General features: G+C 41.0%; 1 protein-coding gene and 1 long non-coding RNA gene across 5 annotated transcripts in view; one reads left to right on the forward strand and one right to left on the reverse strand.

Moving 5' to 3' along the window:
* Window positions 1–26,624, reverse strand: part of SHROOM2 (shroom family member 2) — a 105,689-nt gene that overhangs the window by 44,867 nt on the left and 34,198 nt on the right. For all 3 annotated transcript variants that reach the window (XM_081001276.1, XM_081001277.1, XM_081001278.1), the window contains exon 2: window positions 14,182–14,333. In XM_081001276.1, the coding sequence (XP_080857402.1) occupies window positions 14,182–14,333 (152 nt within the window). The remainder of the gene's footprint in view (window positions 1–14,181; window positions 14,334–26,624) is intronic.
* LOC308474894 lies at window positions 184–16,301 on the forward strand. 2 transcript variants are annotated; one of them, XR_013985012.1, is made up of 4 exons: window positions 184–761; window positions 3,246–3,292; window positions 12,905–13,026; window positions 15,984–16,301. It is a non-coding gene; the product is annotated as an uncharacterized lncRNA (long non-coding RNA). The 2 variants fall into 2 exon arrangements; XR_013985013.1 differs by lacking the exons at window positions 12,905–13,026; window positions 15,984–16,301 and adding an exon at window positions 10,509–10,693.

Here is a 26,624-nt window from a genome sequence, read left to right on the forward strand (position 1 = left end):
AGAAGGCTTTTTACTTTAAGTCTGGAACACATCATTTGGCCATTTTAAAGTGAGGTACACCAAGCAGGGAGGAACAATATTAACCCTGAACTATAAAACATGTGAAAATGTGAAAGAAAGACATGTGCAGACAACCAAACTCTCTAGATTTTTGGCACACTATTTAAAAAAACAAAACAAATCAAGACAAATATGAATCTTAAAAATGTGAAAACATTAGTCTCAAAATAGGAGTATAATATTCTCGTTCCCTTCCAATCACAAAATTTCCTCACTATAAATTATGAGCAAGGGGAGCAGGGGGGGGAGTCCAGATCTTTATTACTACATATTTTATCTATTTCAGCTCTTGCCACACCTTCTTTGAAACACTTTGCACAAGTTGTGCCACTGACTTCCAGGAAAAACCTCCTTTACAGGAACTGGCTGAAATTCTCCACATACTTCACCAGCACAAAGTCCCAGGATTGGAAAATCCATTGTTTCTACTTAACCCCCCCCCCCTTCAGTTCAACAGCCTTCCAAACCACCTGTTTTGTTTGTGACTGTTGGCTTTGAATGCCTTACAAAAACAAAAGCAACCCTCTACCAAATTCCTTTTAAAAAAAAGTTTTTAAGCCAGGGAACATAGTGGTTGTCCTATCTTCTCTCAAGGCCTCCCATGCCTCATCACCTCAGTACTGTACTGTCTGAGTTTAATTCAGATCACCTCACGTGATCCCCAAGCAGAGGTTTAGGCCACATGAATGTGAGATATAAAGGTAAAGGACCCCTGGACGGTTAAATCCAGTCAAAGGTGACTATGGGGTTCGGCCCTCATCTTGCTTTCAGGCCGAGGGAGCCGGCGTTTGTCCACAGACAGCTTTCTGGGTAATATGGCCAGCATAACTAAGTTGCTTCTGGTGCAACTGGACACCGTGGCAGAAGCCAGAGCGCACGGAAACACCATTTACCTTCCTGCCACAGTCGTACCTATTTATCTACTTGACTGGTGTGCTTTCGAACTGCTAGGTTGGCAGAAGCTGGGACAGAGTAACGGGAGCTCACCCTGTTGCAGGGATTCAAACCGCCAATCTTCCAATCGGCGAGGCTAAGAGGCTCAGTGGTTTAGACCACGGCACCACCCGCTCCCCATATGTGAGGGTTAGAGTTATGTGACAGTTGTACACTGATAGCCGCCTTGATATCTTACCAAATGGTCAATATTTACTCACTGCACAGGAACAGAAAGGGAGGGGGGAAATGGAAACCCATACAGTTTTATGGAAATATGCTTAGAAGTTATGTCACTCATCACTGCTACTTGGGCATCCCTTCTCGAAGAAAGGGAATCTTCTCAGTGGCAAACCTGTGAATATTACAGTTGTACCTCAGGTTACATACGCTTCAGGTTACATACGCTTCAGGTTACAGACTCCTCTAACCCAGAAATAGTGCTTCAGGTTAAGAACTTTGCTTCAGGGTGAGAACAGAAATCGTGCCCTGGCGGCGTGGCGGAAGCAGGAGGCCCCATTAGCTAAAGTGGTGCTTCAGGTTAAGAACAGTTTCAGGTTAAGAACGGACCTCCGGAACGAATTAAGTACTTAACCCGAGGTACCACTGTGCTTTTCCTCCTGACAAAGGAAAGTTATACATGGTTCTCTGCTCCACTCCAGTTTTACCCTCCTCATAACCTGTGTGATAGGTTAAACTAAGGTCCAAAATCCACTAGTGAACTTCATGCCTAAGCGGGATTTTGACCTTGATGCGAGTCTAGACACTGCAACACACTGGCTGTCACCAAATCCTATAACCATGTCACCAACAACCTGCAATCAACAGAAAACAGCAGAGAGCACTTTCAATTTCTAGGCAGGAACTTTCACCAAAATATCAGGCCCACTGTCTCCCCATCCCTTTCCTTAAAGACCTCTATAAACACGGTGAGCTTGACTTGTATGTTGGTATCATATGAGCTGAATATACTCGAGATGTCTTGACAATGATCCTCCAAAGTGTACATTCCTAAAGAAAATAACCAATGAATAATTATATAAATTACACACTGCGTTCTATTTGAATATTGTGTGTAGGAGGAAGAAAATACAACAACCATGTCCTTTCTTATAGCTCCTGAAATCCTGTGTCACCCTGACCGAGTTATGACTTGCTCCTTACACAAGAAGCAATGGGCTGCCAGAGAAGATTTATTATTTATCTGTATTTGTTGGTTGCCTATCAGGGTTTCCCCTCCCATGAGGCACCATCTCCCATAACAAAGAGGCTGCAGAGCATCAACCCTGGCCAGTTCAGCTACATTCTTCTGACTTAACATATATCTGGTACTTCTGCACACCCTGAAAACCTGTATAAAATAAAAACAATCATGGAAAGGCTGGAATTAGTATGATCTCACATTTGCTAACCTTGACCTTCCCTCTAACTTCCTCTTGAGAAACATGACTAAGCCACAGTTAATACAAGGGTAATCAAAGAAATGTGCTTTCCACTATGATGCACTTCCTAGTTATAATAAAATGAGCAGCTCAAATTGGGCTTTCAATTTGTGTGTACGTGTTTGCCAAGAGAAAGCATCACCACTTCTTACCACTATTTCTTGCACCATACAAATAGTATAGGTGAAATAATCATACCGGTGTAAAATGAGAACTTTTCTCTCAAGGCAAATAGCAGTTGCAGGGGCTTTAATACGGGCTGCATAATATGGTTAAAGTTTTAAAACCCCTCTGTCCTCATGCCATGGTCCTCATCCACATTGGGGGACCCATGCCCACTTCCTTTTTAAAAGCTGTTCAATGTAGTGTATGGTGTCTTGCATAGTTTGACATGCGATAATTGTATCATTTAAGATTGTAAGCCTTCTGCATGTGTCGGTTTCACCGCATCTTCACCCCCTATCATGAACACTTAGAAGCAAACTTTCACAATAAAATTTAAACAAGTTGCTTACCAGACAATGAAATTAGTAATAGTTTTACTTATGGTTGTGAAGCTTGTAGTGAAGCTGGTACTATTTTTAACAAACATAACTCCATACCCTCCAACATTTCTCCAATGAAAATAGGGACATCCTAAGGCAAAGTGGGACATTCTGGGATGAAATCAGAAACCGGGACATCTTCAAATCTGGGGCTGTCACTGGAAAGTAGGGACACTTGGAGGGTCTGTAAATGATCATTGCTATCTTTTGAACTGGCAAAACCTTTTTTATTAACATTAGCAAAATTTTGCTATTTACTTTCCAGGTTACTGAAGATAAAAACGTATCAGCAGTCTTGTTTTTATTTTGACAGTAAGTATTTCTATATAAGTATCAATCCCTGAAATAGCCACAGTGTGGTACCAAAATAGTTATTTGTAAATGTATATCACTGAATAGTGGCAAGTGCAAGTATTAGGGCTTTACAAGAGAGTTGAATCTGGTGGATTTATGTAACATAAAAGAACTGATATGCATTTGTATGCAATACAAAATAGTGTGACCTACAGAAACAATAGCTCAGAGCTGCAATAACTCTGAAGGCCATTCATGTAATTTAACCAGCGCTGAATGAGGATCCCCTACACCCAAACATACGCATCACATTAGCCACTTGGTTGATTAATGCAGCTTACAATTACCCAGACGATGCTGGCTTATCTTTGATCTTCTTTTACTACTACAACAAGCACAAAACATAGAGTACACACTCTGAAAGACTCCAAAAGAAAAGACAAAGCTTCCATGCTTTTTAGATTAACAGTATTTCCTACAATTTTATCAAGACATCAAATTAACATGCATGGTTCCAGCGAACATAAAAGCAGAAATCAATACTGTTGTCTCCATGTATTATTCAAATACACAGATGGGCTCAACCAATAAATGAAGCACTGGCCTCCACTGTTTACACTATTTGGTTTTTTTCAAATGCACTACCATTCCATTAGCATCCAAATGAAAAACAGAAAGGAAGTTCAGCACCACATGACACTTTCATTTAAAACACGTAGGCACGTAGAATCATGGAATCATATTTAACTCAAAGTCAGCATGTCTCCCCAAAGTGCCTGAATGAAAACACATCAATAGGCTTTAAAGAACACAACATCTGGGAATTGCAGCCTGCAAACAGGAGACTTTGTGTTCTAGACATCAGATATCCCACTCTGTTAATGTCTGTGTGCACGTATTTCAATGACTTGTGACATTAGAGATTCAGAACAAATATTAAGCAGTTCATACACAACAAAGCACCACAATAGTTATCAGCAATATGGTGGAACACAGGAAAACATTTCCTATAATGTTGCTACCCAACAAAAGTGAAATCATCAATGCAACTAATTACCACAAATTGCCATGCAATCATTAGCATCAACTCTTGTAACAGATAAACCCGTTTAACTCAACATGTTAAACTAGATTATGGCTTAATTTGTTTGTTTGTTTATTTAATTAATTTGTATATCGTCCTCCATCTGAAGATCACAGGGCAGTTCACAACATAAAATATATATATAATGAAAGTGCAAAATACATAATAAAGCAGAAACAAAAGCAAACAAACCAATAACCCGCCTCTCCCCACATTTTAAAGGCCATAGAATGTTAATCAGCCAAACAACTGGTTGAAGAGAAACATTTTCGCCTGGTGTCCACAGTTGGGCAGCAGTTTCATTAGTACCAACCGAAATGTCACAAAAATAGTGGCAACCTTCCTTTGTTTAACATCTTTCCTGATAAAGAGTTTTGAAGAATTCAAAAGCTTGCCAATATCTTGTGAGATTTCGCTTGGTCCTAATAAAGGCAATCCTCAGCTGTGGATTCTGGCATTATTAAAATTTGTTATGCAGGCGGAAACCTTACATTGCAATCCCCTACATGCTGCCTGAAAGATATGCCCCACTGAATTCAACGGGGCTTACAAATTAAGTGAGGATAGGGTTGAAACTTTGAAGTTTCTTTTTAATTTTTCTCCCATCTTTCTATTTGTGATGCTTTTTTTTAAAAAAAAAAAAAAATCCTGGTCAATTTATTCTGTTGGATAAAAAGCATACTAACTCCTAAATCATACTAGCTAAGTATGATTTAATGTGTGCTGGGTTTTTTAAAATTTACCTCCAGTGGTTCTAAGTCTAGCCAAAGTATACCTGGCAAAAATTGTGCCAGTAGATGGCACTGTAGATAGCTGGTTTTGCTTCCCTTTCTACCTCAAGCACTTGTAATAGCAAAACAAGAGTCCTGCTAGATCAGGCCAAAGGTCCAACTAGCATCTCACTCTCACATTGGCCAACCTTTGGGGAGTCCCTAAGCAGGACTATGGTTGCAATAGCACTCTCCCCACCTGTAGCATAGCTGTCAAGTGTCCCTTATTTGAAGGGACAGTCCCTTATTCCAGCGCCATGTCCCGCTGCTGTCCCTTATTGATGGATGTCCCTTAAATGTCCCTTAAATGTCAAAGGAAGCAGCTCCTCTCCCTCCCTCCCTGCCAGCCAGGGAGGAGGAAGGCTCCAACTGTGTTGCTTGGCTGTGTTGCTCACCCAATAAAAAGTCTAAGAACGACTGGGGGGTGGAGCTTGCATGCCTTGTGCTGATCAAATCAGGTGCGTTCCCTGGGGACTCGCCTTTGCTCAGCGCTTCCCAGCGGAGAGGTGACGGTGGTTTTCCTTGAGGCTTCGTTAGCCTGCTGGCTGGGCTTTCTGCCTTTGGCTCAGAGGGGCTCAGAAGTTGAACATACCTGTGCTGAGTGCTCGGATCGGAATCGGCCGTCATCGACGGCCCACTCACCCTTGCCAGCGAAAAGGTCTATCTGGAGCAGGGGCACATGGTGGGGGAAAAGGAAAGGAGATCTCGTGGGGAGGGAGGCTGTGTGTGTGTGGGGCTAGTTAATGCAAGCTGAGGGGTTTTTTGAATGCTGGACGCCATTTTGTTACACGTGCTGCTGCAAACTTTGCAGTGCAAAGGCAGGCCAGGGAGCCATCTTAAGTTGAGGCTGCATAGGCCTTGTGGTGCATGTGATTCAGATTCTATTCAGTTGAACCTCTGGTTACAAAGTTGGTTGGACAGTGTTCTCGAAGCTACCAGCATGAGTTTGACCAGACTGCAGGAGGACAGGAAGAGTGGAGTGCCTAGAACAGGTGAGGCTGCAGGTCCCTTATTTTGGCTGCTGGCCCCTTATTTTCAAGGCTGCTGGTCCCTTATTTTCAAATCTGTAAGTTGACAGCTATGACCTGTAATCCTCAGCATACTTGGGTGATTTGGCCTTATACTGGGTGTTCACAAAGCCAGAACCAGCAGCATTAAGGGGGGAAAGTGGCCCAAATATTTAAGGAATGTGTTGCACCCTTCAGACTTATTTGGCCTGTACTGCCATTTGAATATCTTTCTACCCCTCAATTCAGAATGGGATTCAGGCCTGCCTTTGAACATTTCTGATATCCTAACCATGGCTAAGGGAACTGAGAGCATGTCACATAACCGTGGATTTCCATAGTTTGCTTTAACCATGGTGCAGTGCGACATTTCTGCTGGAACAAACCATGGTTGATGGCAAGGAGATGACCACACATCTAGGATTGGAAGTGAGAGTGCATGATCTACAACTGCAGATCTGTCAGATGCCATCATGACCAAATAACTGAATTGCCACAGGTGGCATGCACAACACCAAATTCATGCTTCAATGGGTCAAAACAGCTAAATATATGGTAGTACAATTCTTTGGTTTTTTTTTTAAAAAGTATGTAGGGTTTTCGGCTTTGATGGCAAGCTTTCTTTGGTTAAAGAAAGAACAGGAGTAGTTCCTCCCTCCTAAAAAGTTTCCTGCTAAATAGCACTAGCACAACAGGGCCATCTACTTATTTCTCCATATGCCTTTGCCCATTATAGAAGGAAGCACATCCATTCTAGAAATAAAATCAACACAGGAGAGTTCTAGCGTCTCCCCAAATAACCTTTGCTGAGCTTGATTCAAAGTCAAAATAAAAAAAATCCTTCCAGTAGCACCTTTAAGACCAACTAAGTTAGTTCTTGGTATGAGCTTTCGTGTGCAAGCACACTTCTTCAGATACACTGAAACAGAAGTTGCCAGATCCTTCTATATAGTGAGAAGGTGGGGAGGGGTATTACTCAGAAGGGTGGTGGGAATGGGAGATTGGCAGATAGCTGAGATGAGCCTGCTGACGACTCTTAACGACTGTAATAGGTCTTACAGGAAAAGGCAAGGGGTGAGAAGGTGAGAAATGGCTTAGTCATGTATAATGGGATAAGAATCCAATGTCTTTGTTCAAACCAGGTCTCTCCATGGTTTTAAGTTTGGTAATGAGTTGCAATTCAGCAGCTTCTCTTTCCAGTCTATTTCTGAAATTCCTTTGTAGTAAAACAGCTACTTTGAGATCTTGTATAGAATGTCCTGGGAGATTGAAGTGTTCTCCTACTGGTTTCTCTGTTTTGTGATTCTTGATGTCAGATTTATGTCCATTTATTCTTTGGCGTAAGGTTTGGCCTGTTTGTCCAATATAGAGAGCTGAAGGACACTGTTGGCATTTGATGCCATACACAATGTTAGATGATGAGCAATTGAATAGTCCCGAGATGGTATGTGTGATGTTGTTGGGGCCAGTAATGGTGTTGTCCGGGTGTATGTGGCAGCAAAGTTGGCATCTGGATTTATTGCAGGCTCTGGTGCCAGTGTCCGTGTTAAGTCTGGTTGTAGTATTATTGTGGGTTAGGAGTTGTTAATAATACTACAACCAGACTTAACACGGACACTGGCACCAGAGCCTGCAATAAACCCAGATGCCAACTTTGCTGCCACATACACCCGGACAACACCATTACTGGCCCCAACAACATCACACATACCATCTCGGGACTATTCAATTGCTCATCATCTAACATTGTGTATGGCATCAAATGCCAACAGTGTCCTTCAGCTCTCTATATTGGACAAACAGGCCAAACCTTACGCCAAAGAATAAATGGACATAAATCTGACATCAAGAATCACAAAACAGAGAAACCAGTAGGAGAACACTTCAATCTCCCAGGACATTCTATACAAGATCTCAAAGTAGCTGTTTTACTACAAAGGAATTTCAGAAATAGACTGGAAAGAGAAGCTGCTGAATTGCAACTCATTACCAAACTTAAAACCATGGAGAGACCTGGTTTGAACAAAGACATTGGATTCTTATCCCATTATACATGACTAAGCCATTTCTCACCTTCTCACCCCTTGCCTTTTCCTGTAAGACCTATTACAGTCGTTAAGAGTCGTCAGCAGGCTCATCTCAGCTATCTGCCAATCTCCCATTCCCACCACCCTTCTGAGTAATACCCCTCCCCACCTTCTCACTATATAGAAGGATCTGGCAACTTCTGTTTCAGTGTATCTGAAGAAGTGTGCTTGCACACGAAAGCTCATACCAAGAACTAACTTAGTTGGTCTTAAAGGTGCTACTGGAAGGATTTTTTTTTATTTTGACTATGGCAGACCAACACGGCTACCTATCTGTAACTTGATTCAAAGGAAAGTGACGAAAATATTATTTGATGATCAGTCCAGAAGCAAGATGCTTATCCCTGAAGAAAATACTGAACAGGAAGGAAATACTGAACAGGGTTTGCTGAAACAGTGCCTTACAGACAACACTCATTTATTTATTTTTTTAACAACCTATGGTGCAATCCCTTCCCCACCCTTCCTCATCTTCCAAATGTAGGTAAGAGAGCGTATGAGTCAGTGACCCAGTGACAGAGACAGGGAAAACCGTAAATTAAGGCACCGGGAACTTTAGTCTAGCTTTGCCCACAAGTATTTTTTCATAAAGGGAAGAATTGAAAAATGCAGTTCCTCAAGTGCTTTTTCTGCTTGGGTGTTATTTTTTTAACCTGATTCTTAATTGTCTACATATTTGTCTTGTTCACATGTCACAGTAAACCACAGTCTGAAATGTCTTATCATGAAGAAGGAGCATGTCAGTTTGTTAGAGTAACAAACCACGAATGCTGGTTCCAGGGCTTCTTCCTTTCCAGCTTAGGAAAGGATGGAGTGGGGCAGCCATGATTTGAGCAACATGCAATAGCACACAGCTTGTACGGCATAGGTTTGTTTCAGACTATGGCTTATGAAGTGTGAACCATGCTACTGACAGAAAGAGAAGAAAAGAACAGGGAGAAGGGAGGAGAGATGGGCATAGGGAAAATATGATGAACAAAACTTCAGCTGCTTCAGCTCTTGCAAGTCGCTAAACACACATGTAACTCAAACTGAATTCTAGCTCCTTTTCCAGAAGGTTCGAGTTAATTTCTCCAGTTACTCCAAGTTGTGGATGACAGTTAACTAAATGTGTTGCAAAGCGGTAGAAAGCATCCAGCTGTGGCTTGAACACCCAGAGACATGGTCAAAGAACAGCCAACTACTAGGAAAAGACTAGCATTCCATCACAAGTTAATGGGGCAGACCATTTTCAGTGAGATACAGCTGGACAGAAATAGAACACTGTGACCTTATGAGATAAATTATTATATACTGCTTGTGACTAGCATTTGTTGTTTCAACAACAAACTGAGCAGAGAAAAGTACATTTAGGCTGCAAAGATTTTAGACCAAGGAGTATGGGAACTTATCACTTCACTGTGCCTAAACATCCCTTGTAATGTACAGCACTAAGAATGTGTTCGCACATGGCTGTCCATGATAGCAGCAGCAAGTAATCATGTGTTTGGCGAAGCAACTATCATGGTTCATATGTACAGAAGAAGAGATTGCAGGATCAGGCCAATCAGTTGCCTGTGGGAAACACACAAGCAGGACCTGAGCACAAGAGTATTCTACATTATTATACTGGCAGTTTTATTTTAAACCCCTTTTCTAATATTCCCCACATGGATTTTGACATCTTCACGGCCACAGTAATGGAGAATAGGGCTAGAATATTTTGCCAGCGAGAAGCATTAACCCAGTGCCCAGAAGCAGATTTATGTAGAATATCCAAACATGACTAACTTTCCTAAGTTATGAACGTCTGCATATCTAAAGGAGAGTAATGTCTGGAAACCTAAAGGGAAGCTACCTTAAAGCTGATAGTTCGCTAAGCAATGAGTTATGTTGTGGAATGTCTGAAAATTTAAAGGGCTCCAAATAAACAGATCATGAAGATTGCTCCATTGCTTAGAACATAGATTGTGTATTAAATGTTCTTTCCTCCTTGCCCAAAGTAGAAGCCAATGTAAGATCAAGTAGATATGAATTATAATATATTCCAGATGGGGTTTTGATATAATTTATTGGTTCCTGGGCTATATAACTTTTGGTAGAACTCCCTGAAACTATTCACATTATCTGGGTTATAGTGCCATCTGCTTTCTTTATTTTGTGTGCCAATCCACACCAAAACTATTTTTAAAGAATTATTAACGACTTGTAATATTTTCTCCCAGAGCAAACATGAGAAATAAGCAGGTTGTTGTCTCTAGGAATCTCAGTGATCTCTTTCATTTCTTCCATTATTTTTTGTTACAGATGGTGACTGAGGATAAATGAGCATAGTACATCAATTAAGCATTACTGATATGCATCCAGAACAATATCCATCTTAACATTAAGCTAGTGAAACTGGATAGCTAAGCAGCATAAAAGTAGTCAGTTCTGTGATGTAAAGGTTCCTGGTTTGCACCTCCGTGTTGTGCAATTTTCTGAAGTGAGAAAATTAAAGATGCTAAAGTTCTGTTATGAAGATGTGAGTCTTTTCAAGATGCTCAGGGGGAGATTCGTCTAAATACAGTGGAACCTTGGTACTCGAACATTTTGGCTCCCGGACACCGAAAACTTGGAAGTAAGTAATCTGGTTTTCAAACGTTTTTCAGAACCTGAACGTCCAATGTGGTTGTTGGCTGTTGTTTCCAGGGCGCCTGCGCCTATCGGAAGCTGTGCCTTGGTCTTTGAACGTTTCAGAAGTCGAACAGACTTCTAGAACGGATTACATTTTACGTCCAAGAACCAAGGTACCACTGTAGTTGATATATTCTCTAACAGGGCCAAATGCCGACACATATCAGGTAATACAAAAATAATGATATTGGACATATATCTTATACATATCAAAAGCTTGTAAGACCCTTTTGCCTGGATCACATGTAACACTAAACCGAGGTTTGGTAGTACGTAGATGAGCTTCTATGAACCCAGATGAAGTAAACCACAGTTAGCTAAAACAAGCCAATTTCATAGCCCATGGTTTGAAGTTGGCTTCTTCAGCATCATTGTTTGTATTCAATCATGATCTTAACACTAAGATTATTTGAAAGCAAAATTAAACTTGGCAGAAGTCTTGGAGAAGGAAAGGGATGTGAACAAGACCAATGCTTTGCATCAGTTTGTGGATGCTCATCCATATAATGCTAAATTATATTTTAGAGCATAGGTGGGCAACTTCATGAGGATTCTCCATTTCCCCACCCCACCAGAGTTCTTCCCCTTCATTTCTTCCTTATTCTTCATGGTTTAAAGGTGTTTTCTCTCACTTTCTATTTCACTTCTAACTTTTTTTCCCCTTGTTTTGATGCTTGGTGAAAAGAAGTTATTTCCCCAACTTCCTGAGAACAAATGGGCAGGCTTCTGCCATATGTGTGTGTGTGTGTGTGTGTGTGTGTGTGTGTGTAGCACAGTTATGTCAGAAATGAATGACATTCAATCACATTACAAATCAGAAAAAGGTTGTTCATCCCTGGTTTAGTGTTAAGTGAAAATGCAGCCACTGTATTGTTTATACTGTACAATTGTTGGCATTAAATAGTTATCATCAGGTTATGGTATCAGGGAGCAGGGTAGATAAAAACAAATGATTAAAAAAAAATATCATTTAAAAAAAAAATTAAATTGAAATTTTAAAATAAAATGCTTTTGGAGGAAAAATCTTTCTAAAGATAGTTTTCTATTTAGGTTACATTAAAGTCCAAAGGCTATTTATCAGGAAATAAGGATTTGTTTTAAGTTTTTCATGCATGCTAAAACTCAGTTGTTGGATGTTGTTTTTTTAAAAAAAAGTTTAACCACATCAGTTAACAAACATGGATACATATGCTATAATGTTATTGCTTTAGTTAAACAGTTTAAAATTTTATTAAGGAAATGATTATTTTTCTCCTACCAATAAAGTACGTACAGCAGAAAAGTTGTCCAAATATAAACAGTTAACTTACTTAACCTCACAATAATTTCACAATTATCTCTCTATGTATTTCTAATACTATAACCAAATCAGTAATTTTTGATATAACTGTAAAAGCTACTCTGAAAATTTATTATTCCAAAAATGAAACGTTCATCTGGTTGTAAATATTAAGATTATACCAGCAAGAATGAGTCCTTCTGTAAAAAAATGATTTAAATCAAGTCTTACTCACTTGTGATTTAAATCAAGTCTTACTGACTAGTGATTTAAATCGTGATGTAAATCAATTTGATTTAAATCAAATCCACCCTGTCAGAGACCTTTCCCAACTTCTCTTATCCAACAATGTTTTGCAAAAACAAAAAAACAAACAAACACACACACACACACACACACACACACAAACACAAACAGTTGTTGCATGATGATTACAGTTCTCTGAAGAAAATGCATATACAGTGGTACCTTGGAAGTCAAATGGAATCCGTTCTGGAAGTCCGTTCGACTTTCAAACCATTCGGAAACCAAGGCTTCTGCAGTCAAGCGGAAGCTGCGTCGGACGTTCGGGTTCCAAAGAACGTTCGCAAACCGGAACACTCACTTCTGTGTTTTTGGTGTTCGGGAGCCAAAACGTTTGACTCGCAAGGCGTTCGGGATCCAAGGTACGACTGTATCGTATTTTCATTGAGATCCGGCACCAGCAGTGGAGAGCACCTTGCAGTTATTCAACAGCCTCTTAATTTAGCCCCACAGATTGTATCTTAAGCAGAGGCAGCTTACACAGCGTGCTCAAGATATTGTTGAATTCTATCAGCCCCAGTCAGCATGGCCAACAGTGAACAAAGTGTGAAGCCACGTGGGACAAAGGTACGGATCGACTGACGGTTTAAGAGCAGGCACATGGTGAAATAGGACCTAATACAGAACGTGAGCCAGAGGCTGTAAGGTTGAGGTCTGTTGCTGTGATGGGCTCTGTAGACTCCATAGCCTTCTTTAGTAATTGGCAAGTATTTTTTCCATGCTACTCAGAATCTCTTCATGTGACTATGTGAGCCTGTGGGAACACTGAGAATAAGCTAGCCTTCGCTGATTGCTTGCCATGTCACCCTACAACAAGGCAGTTCTGAGAAGCCTGAAAAGGATTTGTGCAGCTTGGTTACTTGTATATCACTTCTTTTAAACCAGAGGATGTTTACAGAGGTATGCCCAAAGCCTATGAATTGTGAGTGCTTCCAAGGGGGTGCCTCAACATGAGCTGAGGTGACTTAAAATATGCACAAGGCAGCATTTTACTTCATAGATTACTTGGGCTAAGAAGTGCTAACAGAAACCTGAAAAACATTCCGTTTCTCCAGACCATCGGTCCTAGTTAAAACTGAATGGGAATTAACCATTCAACAACAAACAATAATATACCATGTGAAGTTATTTTTTGGGGAAAACCAAACCCAATTACCGTATTTTTCGTCCCATAGGACGCTCCGTCCCATAGGACGCACCTAATTTTTTGGGGGGGAAATAAACGAATTTCCCCCCCTTTATTTCCCCCCCAAAACCAGTTCGGGGAACAGCGGGATGGCGGCGCTGCGCCTCCCCGCTGTCCCCCGAGCTTCTGGGGCTGGCCGATGTCTGCCCGGCGCACGGGGCGCTCTGCTTCAGGGCACCTTGCGCGCCGGGCGGCAGGCTGCTATCCGCAGCGTGGGGAGCCCCGCAGGAACTCCCGCGGGCTCCCCAGGCTTGCTGATAGCTTCCTGAAGCCTGGAGAGCGAGAGGGGTCGGTGTGCACCGACCCCTCTCGCTCTCCAAGCTTCAGCGAAAGCCTGTATTCGCCCCATAGGACGCACACAGATTTCCCCTTCATTTTTGGAGGGGAAAAAGTGCGTCCTATAGGGCGAAAAATACGGTAACTCAGATGAGATTTTGAAAAGTGAAAAGGAGAGACTTGTATCTAGTTCTCAGTCAGCAAGTTGACGATATCAAGAACGAACTTTAGTCTCTGTCGTGGTGAATCACAAACCTTACCTTTTCACTACGAGCTTTAGCGACTTGTGCGAACCTTTCACCAGGCAGATGGCTTCTTGCCTGAACCCAGAGAGGTCCACGTCATTGATGCTGACAATTTCATCCCCAGCCAGCAGCTTGTCGGCAGCTGCAGCTTTGCTGCCTTCTTCGATCTGAAAAATAAAAATAAGTTTGAAGTTAAAAGAGAGAAGCTGCTTACTCTAAAATTGTTTATATTTCACCTCTCTACCCCATAGGGACTGATAACAGGGCTAACAGCGTCACAAACCAAGAAATTAAAAAAGAATAAAACAGTAAAACTTGTATATAAAAGCCAAGGAAGTGACAAGGGGCAGCCAAAGCATTGAACAAAACAACAAATTCAATTTGACCCCAAAGCAGCAACTTTTTAAAATGCTGCCTAACTTCTAATAGTGAGGATATCAAACAAGTCTCCTTTGGAAGGAACTTGCAGTTCAAGTGCCACCACTGTGAAGACCCTGTCCTCATGTAGGCACTGCTTCTTGGACAGCAATTATGGGAGAAAGGGAGTCCTCAAGGTAACTTGTTTACAAACCTTTCAGGTTTTAAAGGCCAAAGGAGAACTTGGAATTCAGTCCCCTTGGAACTAATGAAATTTGTGCAAAACTGCTAAACTGAAATTTTCTGTTCTATATTACTTCTTTATAAAGAATTCCTTAAGTACAAGGGTGTGACCATTATGCAAATAATGAAAAACACATCTGAAAAATACTGGAGGAAATGGGAACTGCAAACATCCTCGAGGTGGAAAGAGAAAAAAGGAGCAGCAGAAGTTTCATATTGTTTTGTCCTTCCAAAGTCTTAAAGAGGATCAGGAGCTCGGAATTCAACCCACAAACTTAACACACACAAAATAACACACAGTTGTTCGCCTCAACCCATGGCAAAGCGCAAATGCAGCTGGAAGGGCAAAACAATTACCAGCAGAGACAGGCTTTCTCTATGTCAAGAATCAAACGGCCCAGCCTTTAAGACAAGAGTTTCTCTAACAAGAATCAGGCCTGCAAGGAATCTTCATTGTTTCCCCAGGAGAGGCTATTTGTTTTGTTTTTTTCTTTAAGGTTGGCAGCACACTGATTGCAGAGGGTTCAGTTACCCCCCTCCAAGCATTTTTCTTTCAGCAGGGGGTGGGGACACAACACATTCCACATATCACATACCCTACAGGCATCTGCTCAAGTACAAAGCACAACGCAAGGGTACAAATAAGCATTCCCTGGGTTCAGAAGCATTTCCCCCCTCTGCTACTAAATAAAGAGAAGTGGGGCAACAATTATTTTTTAAGGGCTAAAATGCATTTTAAATAAAAAAAAGTCTGATGGCTTTTAAAGAAATGTTGATTTTAAAAGATTTACAAAAGATTAGGCTGGATGTTGAAAAGTCCAAATACAAGCATACTTTGTGGGAAGAAATGCAGTCTCCTTGAATTAACAATGAAATCATTTAAGTTATCAAATCTCTGAGGAAATCTTCATTGCAAGGAAGGAATGCAATGGGCATATTCACCCATTACCTACTATTTCTTGCCCTGTTTTAACTCATTACATTTTTTCTATTGCTTCTGATTATTTTCTACTCCAGGCATGTATATCCTTTGCCATATCAGATTACTGTTTATAATGTACACTTTGCCCAAAAGGAAAGAGAAGATTTCTTTGTTGCCAAACACCTTCATGAAAACTATTGCACAACTCCTGGGGGGGAGCTTTAAAGGAAAATATAAATGTCTCAGAAAAGGGAAAATATTTTTCTATTTCTTCATATTTACCAAATACACACAGAGAGAACACGTGATGGCAAAGAGGGAAAACAGGAAAGAAAGAACTGGAACCCATTTTGATTTACAACAGAATGTGGAGTTTCAGCAGGTTTGCTTGAAAACGTGAAGCATTAGTGTCAGACAAAAGCCTATCATACAGAAATTGGTTCCTGCTCCTTTGATTTAGCTGTATATTCAGAATTTTCACCTCCCTTACATAATTGTTTTGACTTGTGTAGAGTTGGAAGGGGCCATGGGGGTCATTTAGTCAAACCCCCTGCAATGCAGGAATATTTCACTCGAACCCATGACCTTCACATCAAGAGTTTCATGCTCTAGTGACTGAGCTTGCCTAGCTAATGTTTAAACCATTCTGTATTTAAATAAAAAATAAAAAAATAATCCTGTCCACAAGAGAAAGGTTAAGAAATGTGGTTTCTTTCCTCCGCCAAAAATTGTCAACATATTTCCTGTAGTCTTCTACAAGCTAAGCATATGTAATGCCTTCTGTATATCTCCATAGGATTGCTGCCCAAAGCCTTCCCAACAACATCCTGTGTTGAATTATCATGTCCCAAACTGAACTGTTCAGGAAGGATGTTGGAGGAAGAAAGCAGTCAACACACATAGCTATCAATGTCCTTTTTTTGGCTTCAAATTCCACATATATGTCTACCCCTACTTAAGAAGAAAATCCATACAAGAGTAAGCCTTTAAAGTAAAATTTAATCAGCACCTTTCTATAATGCTACAGCCCCCCCTACAAGTATTTGTTCTGAAAGAAACTGCATTAGAACTAAATATTAACTTTTAATAGGTTGTCCTCAGTGCTCAGTTGAAAGTACAACAGGGTTAAATTTAAAGATCAGCAGTGCCAATATGCAGACTGATTATGCCGTCTCAGTACTTCTGGGTGGACCACACACAGAGCAGCCAAACAAAATGGAAGTTCATATATTATTGTTTCTTCCCAGCAGATTCTCTTGTTTGATAAAAGACAAAAAAAAGTTGCTCTTAGGTGTGGAAGGGCCCAGGGTTACATGCCTGCTCAGTCACGGATTTACTGAGACGCATTACGACAAGCGGAATACAACTCTTTGAAAAATATGAACAGTGACCATCTGTTAAGGAGGATAAATTAATGCCAGCTTAATGGTACAAAATGGTCTACAGGGCAACCTCATGACAACTTCTATCGTGTCTTCCAACTCATACTCTTTATCTTGCTCTACGCGACACTACGTACAGCCGCCAACTACTTAGTTTAAAAAAAAAAGACGTATTTTGAAAGCCTTTGGTTTAAATAAGGGCTCAATTGCTAAAACAATTTAGTTATTCATTAAAAACAAATGATAATGTACCCGGAAAGTGTATTTAATGAAATAAGGTCAGTTAAATATAAACAGTTGTGTGATGTATATTGCTGATTCCTCTCCGCTTTTTGGGGGGTGGGTGGGGGGTGCGAAGTAGTGTCAAGGAGAAAAAAACAGCTCCCCATAAAAGGGAGAACAGTTTTAATCCAGAAGTGGTAATGCCAAGAATAGTTACAAACCTTATTTTCCAGGGTTGATAACACACATGGGGCTGAGGGGGGAGGGATGAGGACGATAGCTGCAGATTTAAACAGATGAAGGTTGATAGAGATGCTTCAGTCTCAAGAAAGGGAGAGAGAGGGCCATTAGCTTATCAGCTTTCATTGGTTCAGCTGAAGTGCCCACATTCCTCCACAGACACCTGTATAAACAAGCAAGAGGCTGAGTGCGGAAGCACAGCATCGCATGCTATCTGGTTTCACGTGGAATGATGACTTTGTATCAGGTTCTTGTCCTTGGAGATTTTGCCTTTTTTTTTTTGTTTCTTCTTAATAATCTCCCAACACAGGAAAAAATAGTTTCAGTTATCAGCCGTTCTTTGTTATCAGCCATGACCTCATGAAAAAAAAATGAAAAAATCTCCCACCAGCCAAAAATAGATTGGGGACATCTGGCCTGAACTTTTGTTTTTCATGTTAAAAAAAGAAAGAAAGGTTGTCAGAATCTGGGATTGTGTGCTTAGGTGTTGCCTGCATGGATGGCTTACTTCCCTTTAATGCATGTTTAACTTACATTTAATGCACTTCTTAAACCAAATGGCACAATGTGGAATTAGGGCAGCCTTGTCATTTTGAAACCTTGCTTGTATTGAAGAGGATTTACATATTACTGGTCAATTCAGAAAACAATTAAATACAGGAAATTAATTAATCTCCCACCCTTCATCCCAAGGCAGCCCAGGGATCCATCATGATGGCTGCCCTTCTTATGATGATGGTACCACTAGCATGAACGGTAATGATCCTATTTTTTATTTTTCCACAATGTTGACGTACCTGTCTGCCTATGAATTTAGCTTTTCTGTTAAGAGAAAACTAATTTTTATTCAGACATAACTAGTATGTCTCCTTGTCCCCTACTCTTAAAATTCCATTGAGATCCCTATCTCCTTTTCCCAAAGAACTCCAAGGCATATCCTGTGCAAAGTTTGGATCCCGGCCCCCCTTTGAGCAACAAGCTGACATGCCACACAAATAACATTCACTCTATTTACACACAGCATGCAAATAAGACAAAGATCTGGGTCTTAATGGCCAGTTGGAAGAACAACATCTCTAGCACATCTCTAGCGCACAAGGTCAACGAAGGAATTTAATATTTCAATTCTCTTCTTATTAACTACTCACATTCACACCTGAATATGTGAGGATCACATATGGTTCTGGAGCTACAGCTCAGATATGGCAGGTAGGTGTGTGTGTGTGTGTGTGTGTGTGTGTGTCTCCTAATTTTTTCTGTTTTACATATATAATTCAACAATTCCTCAAAGTTTCTAATTACGGTAATACATTACAAAACAACCTTGAGAACAGAGCTCTTTTTAAAAAAGAAGGTGGAACATTTACAGCCAGGCATGGCTGAGTCTGTTCACTGCCTGAGGCAAGATGGGAAGGTACAAATCCATGCGGCCCCCTTCCCCCCAGAAGCAGCTTGAAATTCGCCAGGTGCTAGGCGCATTTTGCACCTGGCTATCAGCCACTTGCAACCAAGTGAAGATGCCCAGGCGCTGAGATGGCGCCTGATGTCCCCACCATCTGGAGGTGGCATGCCTTGGGATCCTTGGATCTTGACTGTTTTCACACACTAGCAACACATCCTGTAGAATTCCATTGTATTTTATCTGCACAATCAGAATTTCAGGAATCAAAAAGTTGTGTTGAAAAATATGGTTTTCAAGTGGTCTGGCACAAAAATGGCAACTAAGCATTCCGTTTCGGCAACTATAACCCTGGTTTAGGGAGCCATTTGGCACCTAGCTTATTGATCTGAGTTTCTAACACTCCCCAGAAGCCTCACTTAACCAGGAATTGCACAGCAGTGGCTTCTTCCTGCAAAATCTTGCTAGAAGAAGCCACTGCCACGGTGCAACCTTGGTAGTGGCATGAGTGCCTGCCCCTGCAGGATTCCACCACCTGAGGCCCTGACTACAGCATTCCTGGGCATGTGGTTTTGCACCTGAGTCTTGCCATCCTTTCTATTACAACTTACTAGATACTAACACAATTTATGATTTTGATAAAAACTGACTTCCCTGGTTAAAACCAAAACCAAGAGAATTTCAGAATCTATCATCAAAACATTTGAGAGAATACGTATCAAACTTTGTGGTTGTAAGGCAAGCAAAAGTAGCAAGAAAAGTTATGAAGAGGCTCCAGTTCTGAAATGCAACTTCCAAATTTCCATGACGTACTTATACTGATCAAAAATAATATTAACCATTGCTATTTCTTGGAATGCTCTAATATCGAGGGTATAATCCTTTTCATTTGTTAGTTAGTTTATTTCATGAATTATGCTTCATATCTGAATCTGGCTACTGCAGCCCCAAGTTGGAAAACAAGCTGAATACACATGAAGTTACTTTAAAAGCTGTATTTCCACATCTGGAGTATTACCCTTTGCGACCTTTACTGTAAGAGATTTTCTGAACACAGCTTACGGCTTGATTGAACCCTCTTTAGAAGTCCCCCCTTTTGAGAAGTCACGCCTGCCTCTTGTGAATCCAAACCGTCTCATTTTTCTGACACTCCCATGTTATAAGAATGCTCATGAACCGCCCTTCCAACAAACAGTAAAATATTTGTTTAAATATCAAGTTTGCCACCCAGGTTGAGAAAATCCGCACATTTTGAAAACCATTTATAAAGCTCATATTTAATTTAGTTCCCATCTCTTTCTCCCAGCCTCTAATCTGGAAGAGAGTGGGGCAAAAATGGTTTATTATTGTGGTTAACATCTGTGGTGTGTTCAAGCATGATTTTATCCACAGCGTTTCACCCATAGAGATTTGTGTTCCTTCCGATCTCCTTCGGGGAAACCATTTCCTTTACAGTAAACGATAAATATCCGTTTACTGTACCAGTGATTTTGAAAAATGTATTGCAAATAGGTGAAAGGATTTTGGTTTGCTTAGCTTAGCTGTATTTCTATGGTCACTTGAAGAAAAAGCAAAAAAGGAAGAGAACAATATGGTAAAGGAAGGGTTGCCAGTCTTCTACATAAGAAGCTACAGGGCCCTCCGATCTCAGTGACTGATCTTCCTCGCCAACAAAGGTGGATTATGTACAATAAAACAAAACCAATGTCCAAGCTGTATTGTTTATTGCACTGCAACTCTCGGCATCTACACTGGAAGGATATAAAGATTCTGCTCCATTTGGTTTTCATTTATTGTACGTAATACTATTATTACATTTTTATCCCTCCCTTTCCTTTAAGGATATCAAGAAAGCACAAAGGGCACTCCACACACTTTAAACCTCCCATCAATCCTGTAAGGTAAATTAATGAGAGTGATTGACTGGCCCTTGGTAACCCATTGAGGTCTCCTCATTCCATAGGTTCAGAAAGGACTGCTGCAGTGCCACAAACAACAACAACAACAACGAATCACAACAGGCTCATACTTAAGGCAGCTAGATAAAGGGATTAGAGAAACAAAAGGAGGAACTGTATACAGTGGACGCTTGGGTTGTGAACGTGATCTGTGCAGGAGGCATGTTCGCAACCTGCAGCGCCATGTCTGCGCATGCGCGGGTTGCAATTCGGCGCTTCTGCGCAAAGCGCAATTTAGTGCTTCTGCGCATCCGCCGAAACCTGGAAGTAACCCGTTCCGGTACTTCCGGGTTTCGGCAGGTCCATAACCCGAAAAAACGCAACCTGAAGCGTCTGTAACCCGAGGTATGACTGTATTTGACTGTATAGAAATGAAGGATTTATAGAAATATTTTCTGTTGTGTAACTTCAACACCAAACATGTTGCAGCAACCTCCCAATTAACTGAAGCACTGTAGCATACATCACTGGACTTCATCAAATGCGCAATACTTCTCGGCACGAACTTAATCCCAATTGGTACTGGCCATGCCACTTTTTATTATGCATTACAGGTTCTTTTAAGTGTCCTGAATGCTTGTGCAACCACATTTCCACACAGAAAGCACAACAGCAATAGCAGTTAAGTGTTAATGTCTGGGGAAGGTATCACATTTCTACAAGGTACACCATATTTATACAATTATAAAATTGCCCTTCATCAACATAGATCCCAGGGGAGTTTACAAACATTAAAGAAACTAGCAACAAAAGACAGCTAAAATTATAAACACAAACCAATCAACGTATCTAAAACCCCTCACAAACTGTAGAACAATAATGTAGCAGCCGTTCATAAAAGCCCCCAAACCATGGGTCATGGGTAGGCAAACTAAGGCCCAGGGGCCGGATCCAGCCCAATTGCCTTCTAAATCCGGCCCGCGGATGGTCCGGGAATCAGCATGTTTTTACATGAGTAAAATTTGTCCTTTTATTTACAATGCATCTCTGGGTTATTTGTGGGGTCTGCCTAGTGTTTTTACATGAGTAGAATGTGTGCTTTTATTTAAAATCCATCTCTGAGTTATTTGTGGGGCATCAGAATTTGTTCATAATTATTTTTTCAAAATACAGTCCGGCCCACCACAAGGTCTGAGGGACAGTGGACCGACCCCCTGCTGAAAAAGTCTGCTGACCCCTGCCATGGACAATCAGATAAAATTCTGTTAAAGGTCTGGAGAAACAGTTGTGTCTTAACCTGGCATCAGAAGTCCAAGTCTGTTGTGGCCAGCCACACCTCATGGGGAGCAAATTCTATTATATAGTGGGGGGAAACTACAAAGAAAGGCTATCCTGTGTCACCATACAGCAAGCAATCCCCACTGTCAGTATAATGAAAAGGGCCTTCCTTCCATTCCAATCTCAAGGCCTGGGTTGGCTGATATGGGGAGAGGAGCTTCATTATATACTTGGTTTCAAGCCCATATTTCTTTCTTTATTATTACAGATTTCATAAAATCTGTGCACCTCTTGACTGTAAAAAAACCCCAAAACCCTCAAAGCGGTTTACAAAATATGTCAATGCTAACTAACACCTTATATTGGACCAAGTAACACATAGGCAACCTGTCATGTGGAAGACAGGACTCCATACAGATGTTGCTATCAGCATTCTAGCAGCTGCCTTATGTGCTACCTTGAAGTTTCTGGACCATCTTCAAGAGTGGCCCCATAAAGAACACATCACACTAATCCAGGTGTGAAGTTTCCTAGAGCATGTAGTACGATGGCAAGGCTATCTTAGTACAGGAACGGTTGTTGCTCTCAATCAGCTACAGCCTGGAAATAGGAACCCCTTGCAACTGACACCACCAAGGGCTCAAGTGACAATGCCAGATCCAGGAGTACTCCCCCCCCCCAGGCTACAAACCTGGTCTTTCAAGGGGTGAGTGACTGTGTCTCTGTCTAGCCATGATTCAGCATCATTTTACTAGCCCTCATCTGACCCCATTACCACCTCCAGGCTCAGGAACAATCACAGTTTCATCTAGTTCAGATGGCATAGATCAGTGATGGCCAAACTTGGCCTTCCGGCTGTTTTGGGACTGCAATTCCCATCATCTCTAGCTAACAGGACCAGTGGTCAGGGATGATGGGAATTGTAGTCCCAAAACAGCTGGAGGGCAATGTTTGGCCATCACTGGTATAGATGAATGCAATCCCCATGATGGTGGCACAAAACCTCAAATCCTGATGACTGCTCACAACAGCTTCATATAGATGCTAAACAACATAGCGGACAGAATAAAATCTATATGAATCCACAGCACAACTCTTATGGGACCAGGGAGGAGTCCCCCAATGCTGTTGTCTAATAACAGCCCTACAGGTTTGACTGAAAACACCACATCATGGTGCCTACAACTCTCTACCTGCTCCAGGAGGTTACCATGGCTGATGGCACCAAAGCCTCTGAATGGATCAACAGGGTCATCACATGCCTCCTATTCCTCTCTCAAGATAGCTCACTAACCAGAGCTCTCTCAGTACTAAAACAGAATCAAAAGCCAGACTGAAATGGGTCCAAATAATATTTTGTGAGTACTCAGAAAATGTGATTTCCTCACAATTAAAGCACCATCTTGAGGGAAGATGTGACGAATGAAAAAAATGAAGAGTTAGTAAACGTAAAAGATGTTGCTACTAAAAATCCTTGATTCACTTTCTTCAAAGTAAGTTCTATTGAAATTAGTGTGGTTTAACTGGGGGGTGGGAATGAAAAAGAGTAGGGATAACAAATACCCCAGTTTGGATGGTGACCGCCAAAGAATCAATGAACCAAACACTTCTGATTTACCACGGATGAGTGAATTTGGCAAGGACTCGCTCAAGGACCATTGACATTTCATGTTGGTCATGAAATTTTTGAGACTAAAACTCTGGAGGCTTGCTCTGTGTGGTATAGGAAGTACTGAAACATTCAAAGAGAATAAAAGAAGGAAGCGGGAATATAAGAAAGAAAGAAAGAAAGAAAGAAAGAAAGAAAGAAAGAGGCAAGCAGGCAAAAATCTGGAAGCACTCACTTATTCTTTGAAGCTGGACCTAAGTAGATCTGAAGAAAAGAGATGGAAGATTGCCACATAAGCATGGTCAAGGGTCACTTAAGTTTAGGAAGCATGGAGCAAAAGCATTGCAAAAGTTTACGTTTTCTTCCTTCCGGGCTGAAGCCAGCAGGAGTGTTTTGGCCAGGTGTGACAAGGTGCAGGTGAGGCAGCAAATGTTCAGAGCCAATGACAGATCATGTGGGGTGCATTCAAGACTGGGCCAGACTCACTGAAAGCAGGAAAATTAGTTTCTTCCAGCATTTGTTAAATTCTGAAGGTAGAGGGGTATGTGTGTGTGTGTGTGTGTGTGTGAAGTCTGGCCCACATGGTCTGTGCTAATTTCTGCAGGGATAGGAGGCCTTCTGCAACCCTTGCATGTGGTGTGATGGTGGAGGGTCCTCCTGGGCTGCAGGTAGTCCTGGCAAGGATTTAAAAAGTCTTCAGATGAGGGCAGAGTTATCTCCTTACAAGAAGGGGATGGGGGCCTTGGGCTCCTACATGAAAATCTTCAGTGGGGCAGTCATTTTTCTATCTGCCTTAGATGGGGATTCAGGAACGCCACCTTCTTCACCCTAGGAGTCTTCAGAACTTTCCATCGAAGGGTGAGAGGGATTGTAGTCCCGGGCCATGACATATGGAACCACTACTGACAAACAACAAGCTATTCATGTATTTACTTGGAGCCTTTATAGGATGAGTTTTCTCAAATGATTTCATAGCAGTTTACAAAAATTCAAGTAAAAAAAAAAAAAGACAAAGAATGGTGGCCTCTTGCATTGCAGTGAATAGGAGATGGCAGTGGATCGGTATTTTGTACATTACGCAAGGAAGTATATCATTTCACTTGAAAGGATTAGGGAGGTGCTAATATTTTGCAATAATTCCCCGACCAGTTTTTAACGGGATTTAAACACTATTATCTTATTAGACACTGTTTGGAAGAGCTATACTCCTACTTCATACTTTATCCCCCCGTCTCATCAAGCCATCACAAATAGCGCATACTGCTGCATATACAACACTTGGAAAGTATAATTGCCATGAAATCACTACATTTTTTCACATCTGATAGAGGCAACTGCAGGGATCTTTTTTATTTTTGCTGCTTTGTCATGAGCTGCCTTCTTCAGATGAAAAGCAGACAATTTTTAAAAGAAATAAATGCAGCAGTAGATAAAATGGGGGGGGGGGGGCAGATGGTCTTCAAGAATAATCTTCTTTTATTTTATTTTTTTACATAATCTGCTTAGGATCACTTGGAGCAACCCGCCCATAAGATTTGTTATGGGAACACCTCTAACAAAGAGTGAACAGTGTGAATAATTCAAGGCAAGGTTTTTAAGGTAGATAAAACCTGTTGCCTCTGTAATCTAGGCTTATCCAGGAAGGCAGAATGCTTTCACTACATTATCAAGCTATGATCAAATATTAATCCTGCAGTTCTGTTTTCCCACATTATGTGTAATGAGAAATAAAATTAAAGTTAAATAATTAATTGGGTTCTGAGAGACCAAAGTGTCAAACAATAAGAGAAGGCTGCCTGTTGCATCTTTGCATGAATCGAGAACGCAACCACCCCGTGCTACCGGAGGGGCAGACTCAAAACAGAGAAAAGCAGAAAGAAAGAAATAAGAATAAAAATAAGAACTTATTATTTATACCCCACTCATCTGGCTGGGTTTCCCCAGTCACTCTGGGCGGCTTCCTACAAAATATTTAAAACACAATAAAACATCAAACATTAATAACTTCCCTAAACAGGGCTGCCTTCAGATGTCTTCTAAAAGTCAGATAGTTGTTTATTTCATTAACATCTGATGGGAGGGTCTTCCACAGGGTGGGCGCCACTACCGATAAGGGTAAGGGCTTTTTCGGAGAGGAAAGGTGGTTTTTACTTTTTCACATTCTAAAATAAAAGGTTAAGTGTAAGAATGGTATGTGCTTCAGGGATCAAACGTTAGGGAAATAATGCTTTTTTAATTAGCGGCAGAGTACGAATTGGTACCGGAGGCTATATGAAACCTCAGACCTCATAGGCATCAAGATTTCAGGACTATGCAATGCTTAGTCATTTATTCCTGAAGTTCAGATATGAAAGAAGAAATATATGATGGCTAACCATCTTTTTTTTTAAGCTAGTCACTACGTTTTAGAAAGATAACCTGCAACTGACTCTGTGAAAACAATTACAGTAACTTTTCATATAAAGGAACGTGGAAAGCATGCTTGATCAAATATTTACCCCCTTCCCACCAAAGATTTAAATGCTGAATTGAAAACCTTATATTAGTAAGTTTGCTTCTGAATTTTTCACGTGTTATAAGACTTCAGACTTTGGATTCAAAAAGGTGCCTGGCCTTTTGTCAGAAAAAGGAAAACTTTTGGATTCTACCCATGGTGGTAATTTTTGACAACTGAGGAAGATTTTGTTCAGCAGATCATTTTTTAAAAGTGCTGGAATTAAATGGTGAGTTTGTGTGTGTGAATCTACTCCCCCCCCCCCACAAAACCCCACCTCAGTAGTGTCCCGTTCATATTTTTTTAATGAGAAGCCAGAGCCACAAACCAAAATTTCTCTGCCCAGTTCCACAGAACTGCAGAGGCCCCAGGTCAAGCAACAATCCTTAACTGATGGGGGAAGTCACAATTCCT

This window comes from Podarcis pityusensis (assembly GCF_964106645.2).
Source record: "Podarcis pityusensis genome assembly, chromosome: 4".
NCBI classification, from domain to species: Eukaryota; Metazoa; Chordata; class Lepidosauria; order Squamata; family Lacertidae; genus Podarcis; species Podarcis pityusensis.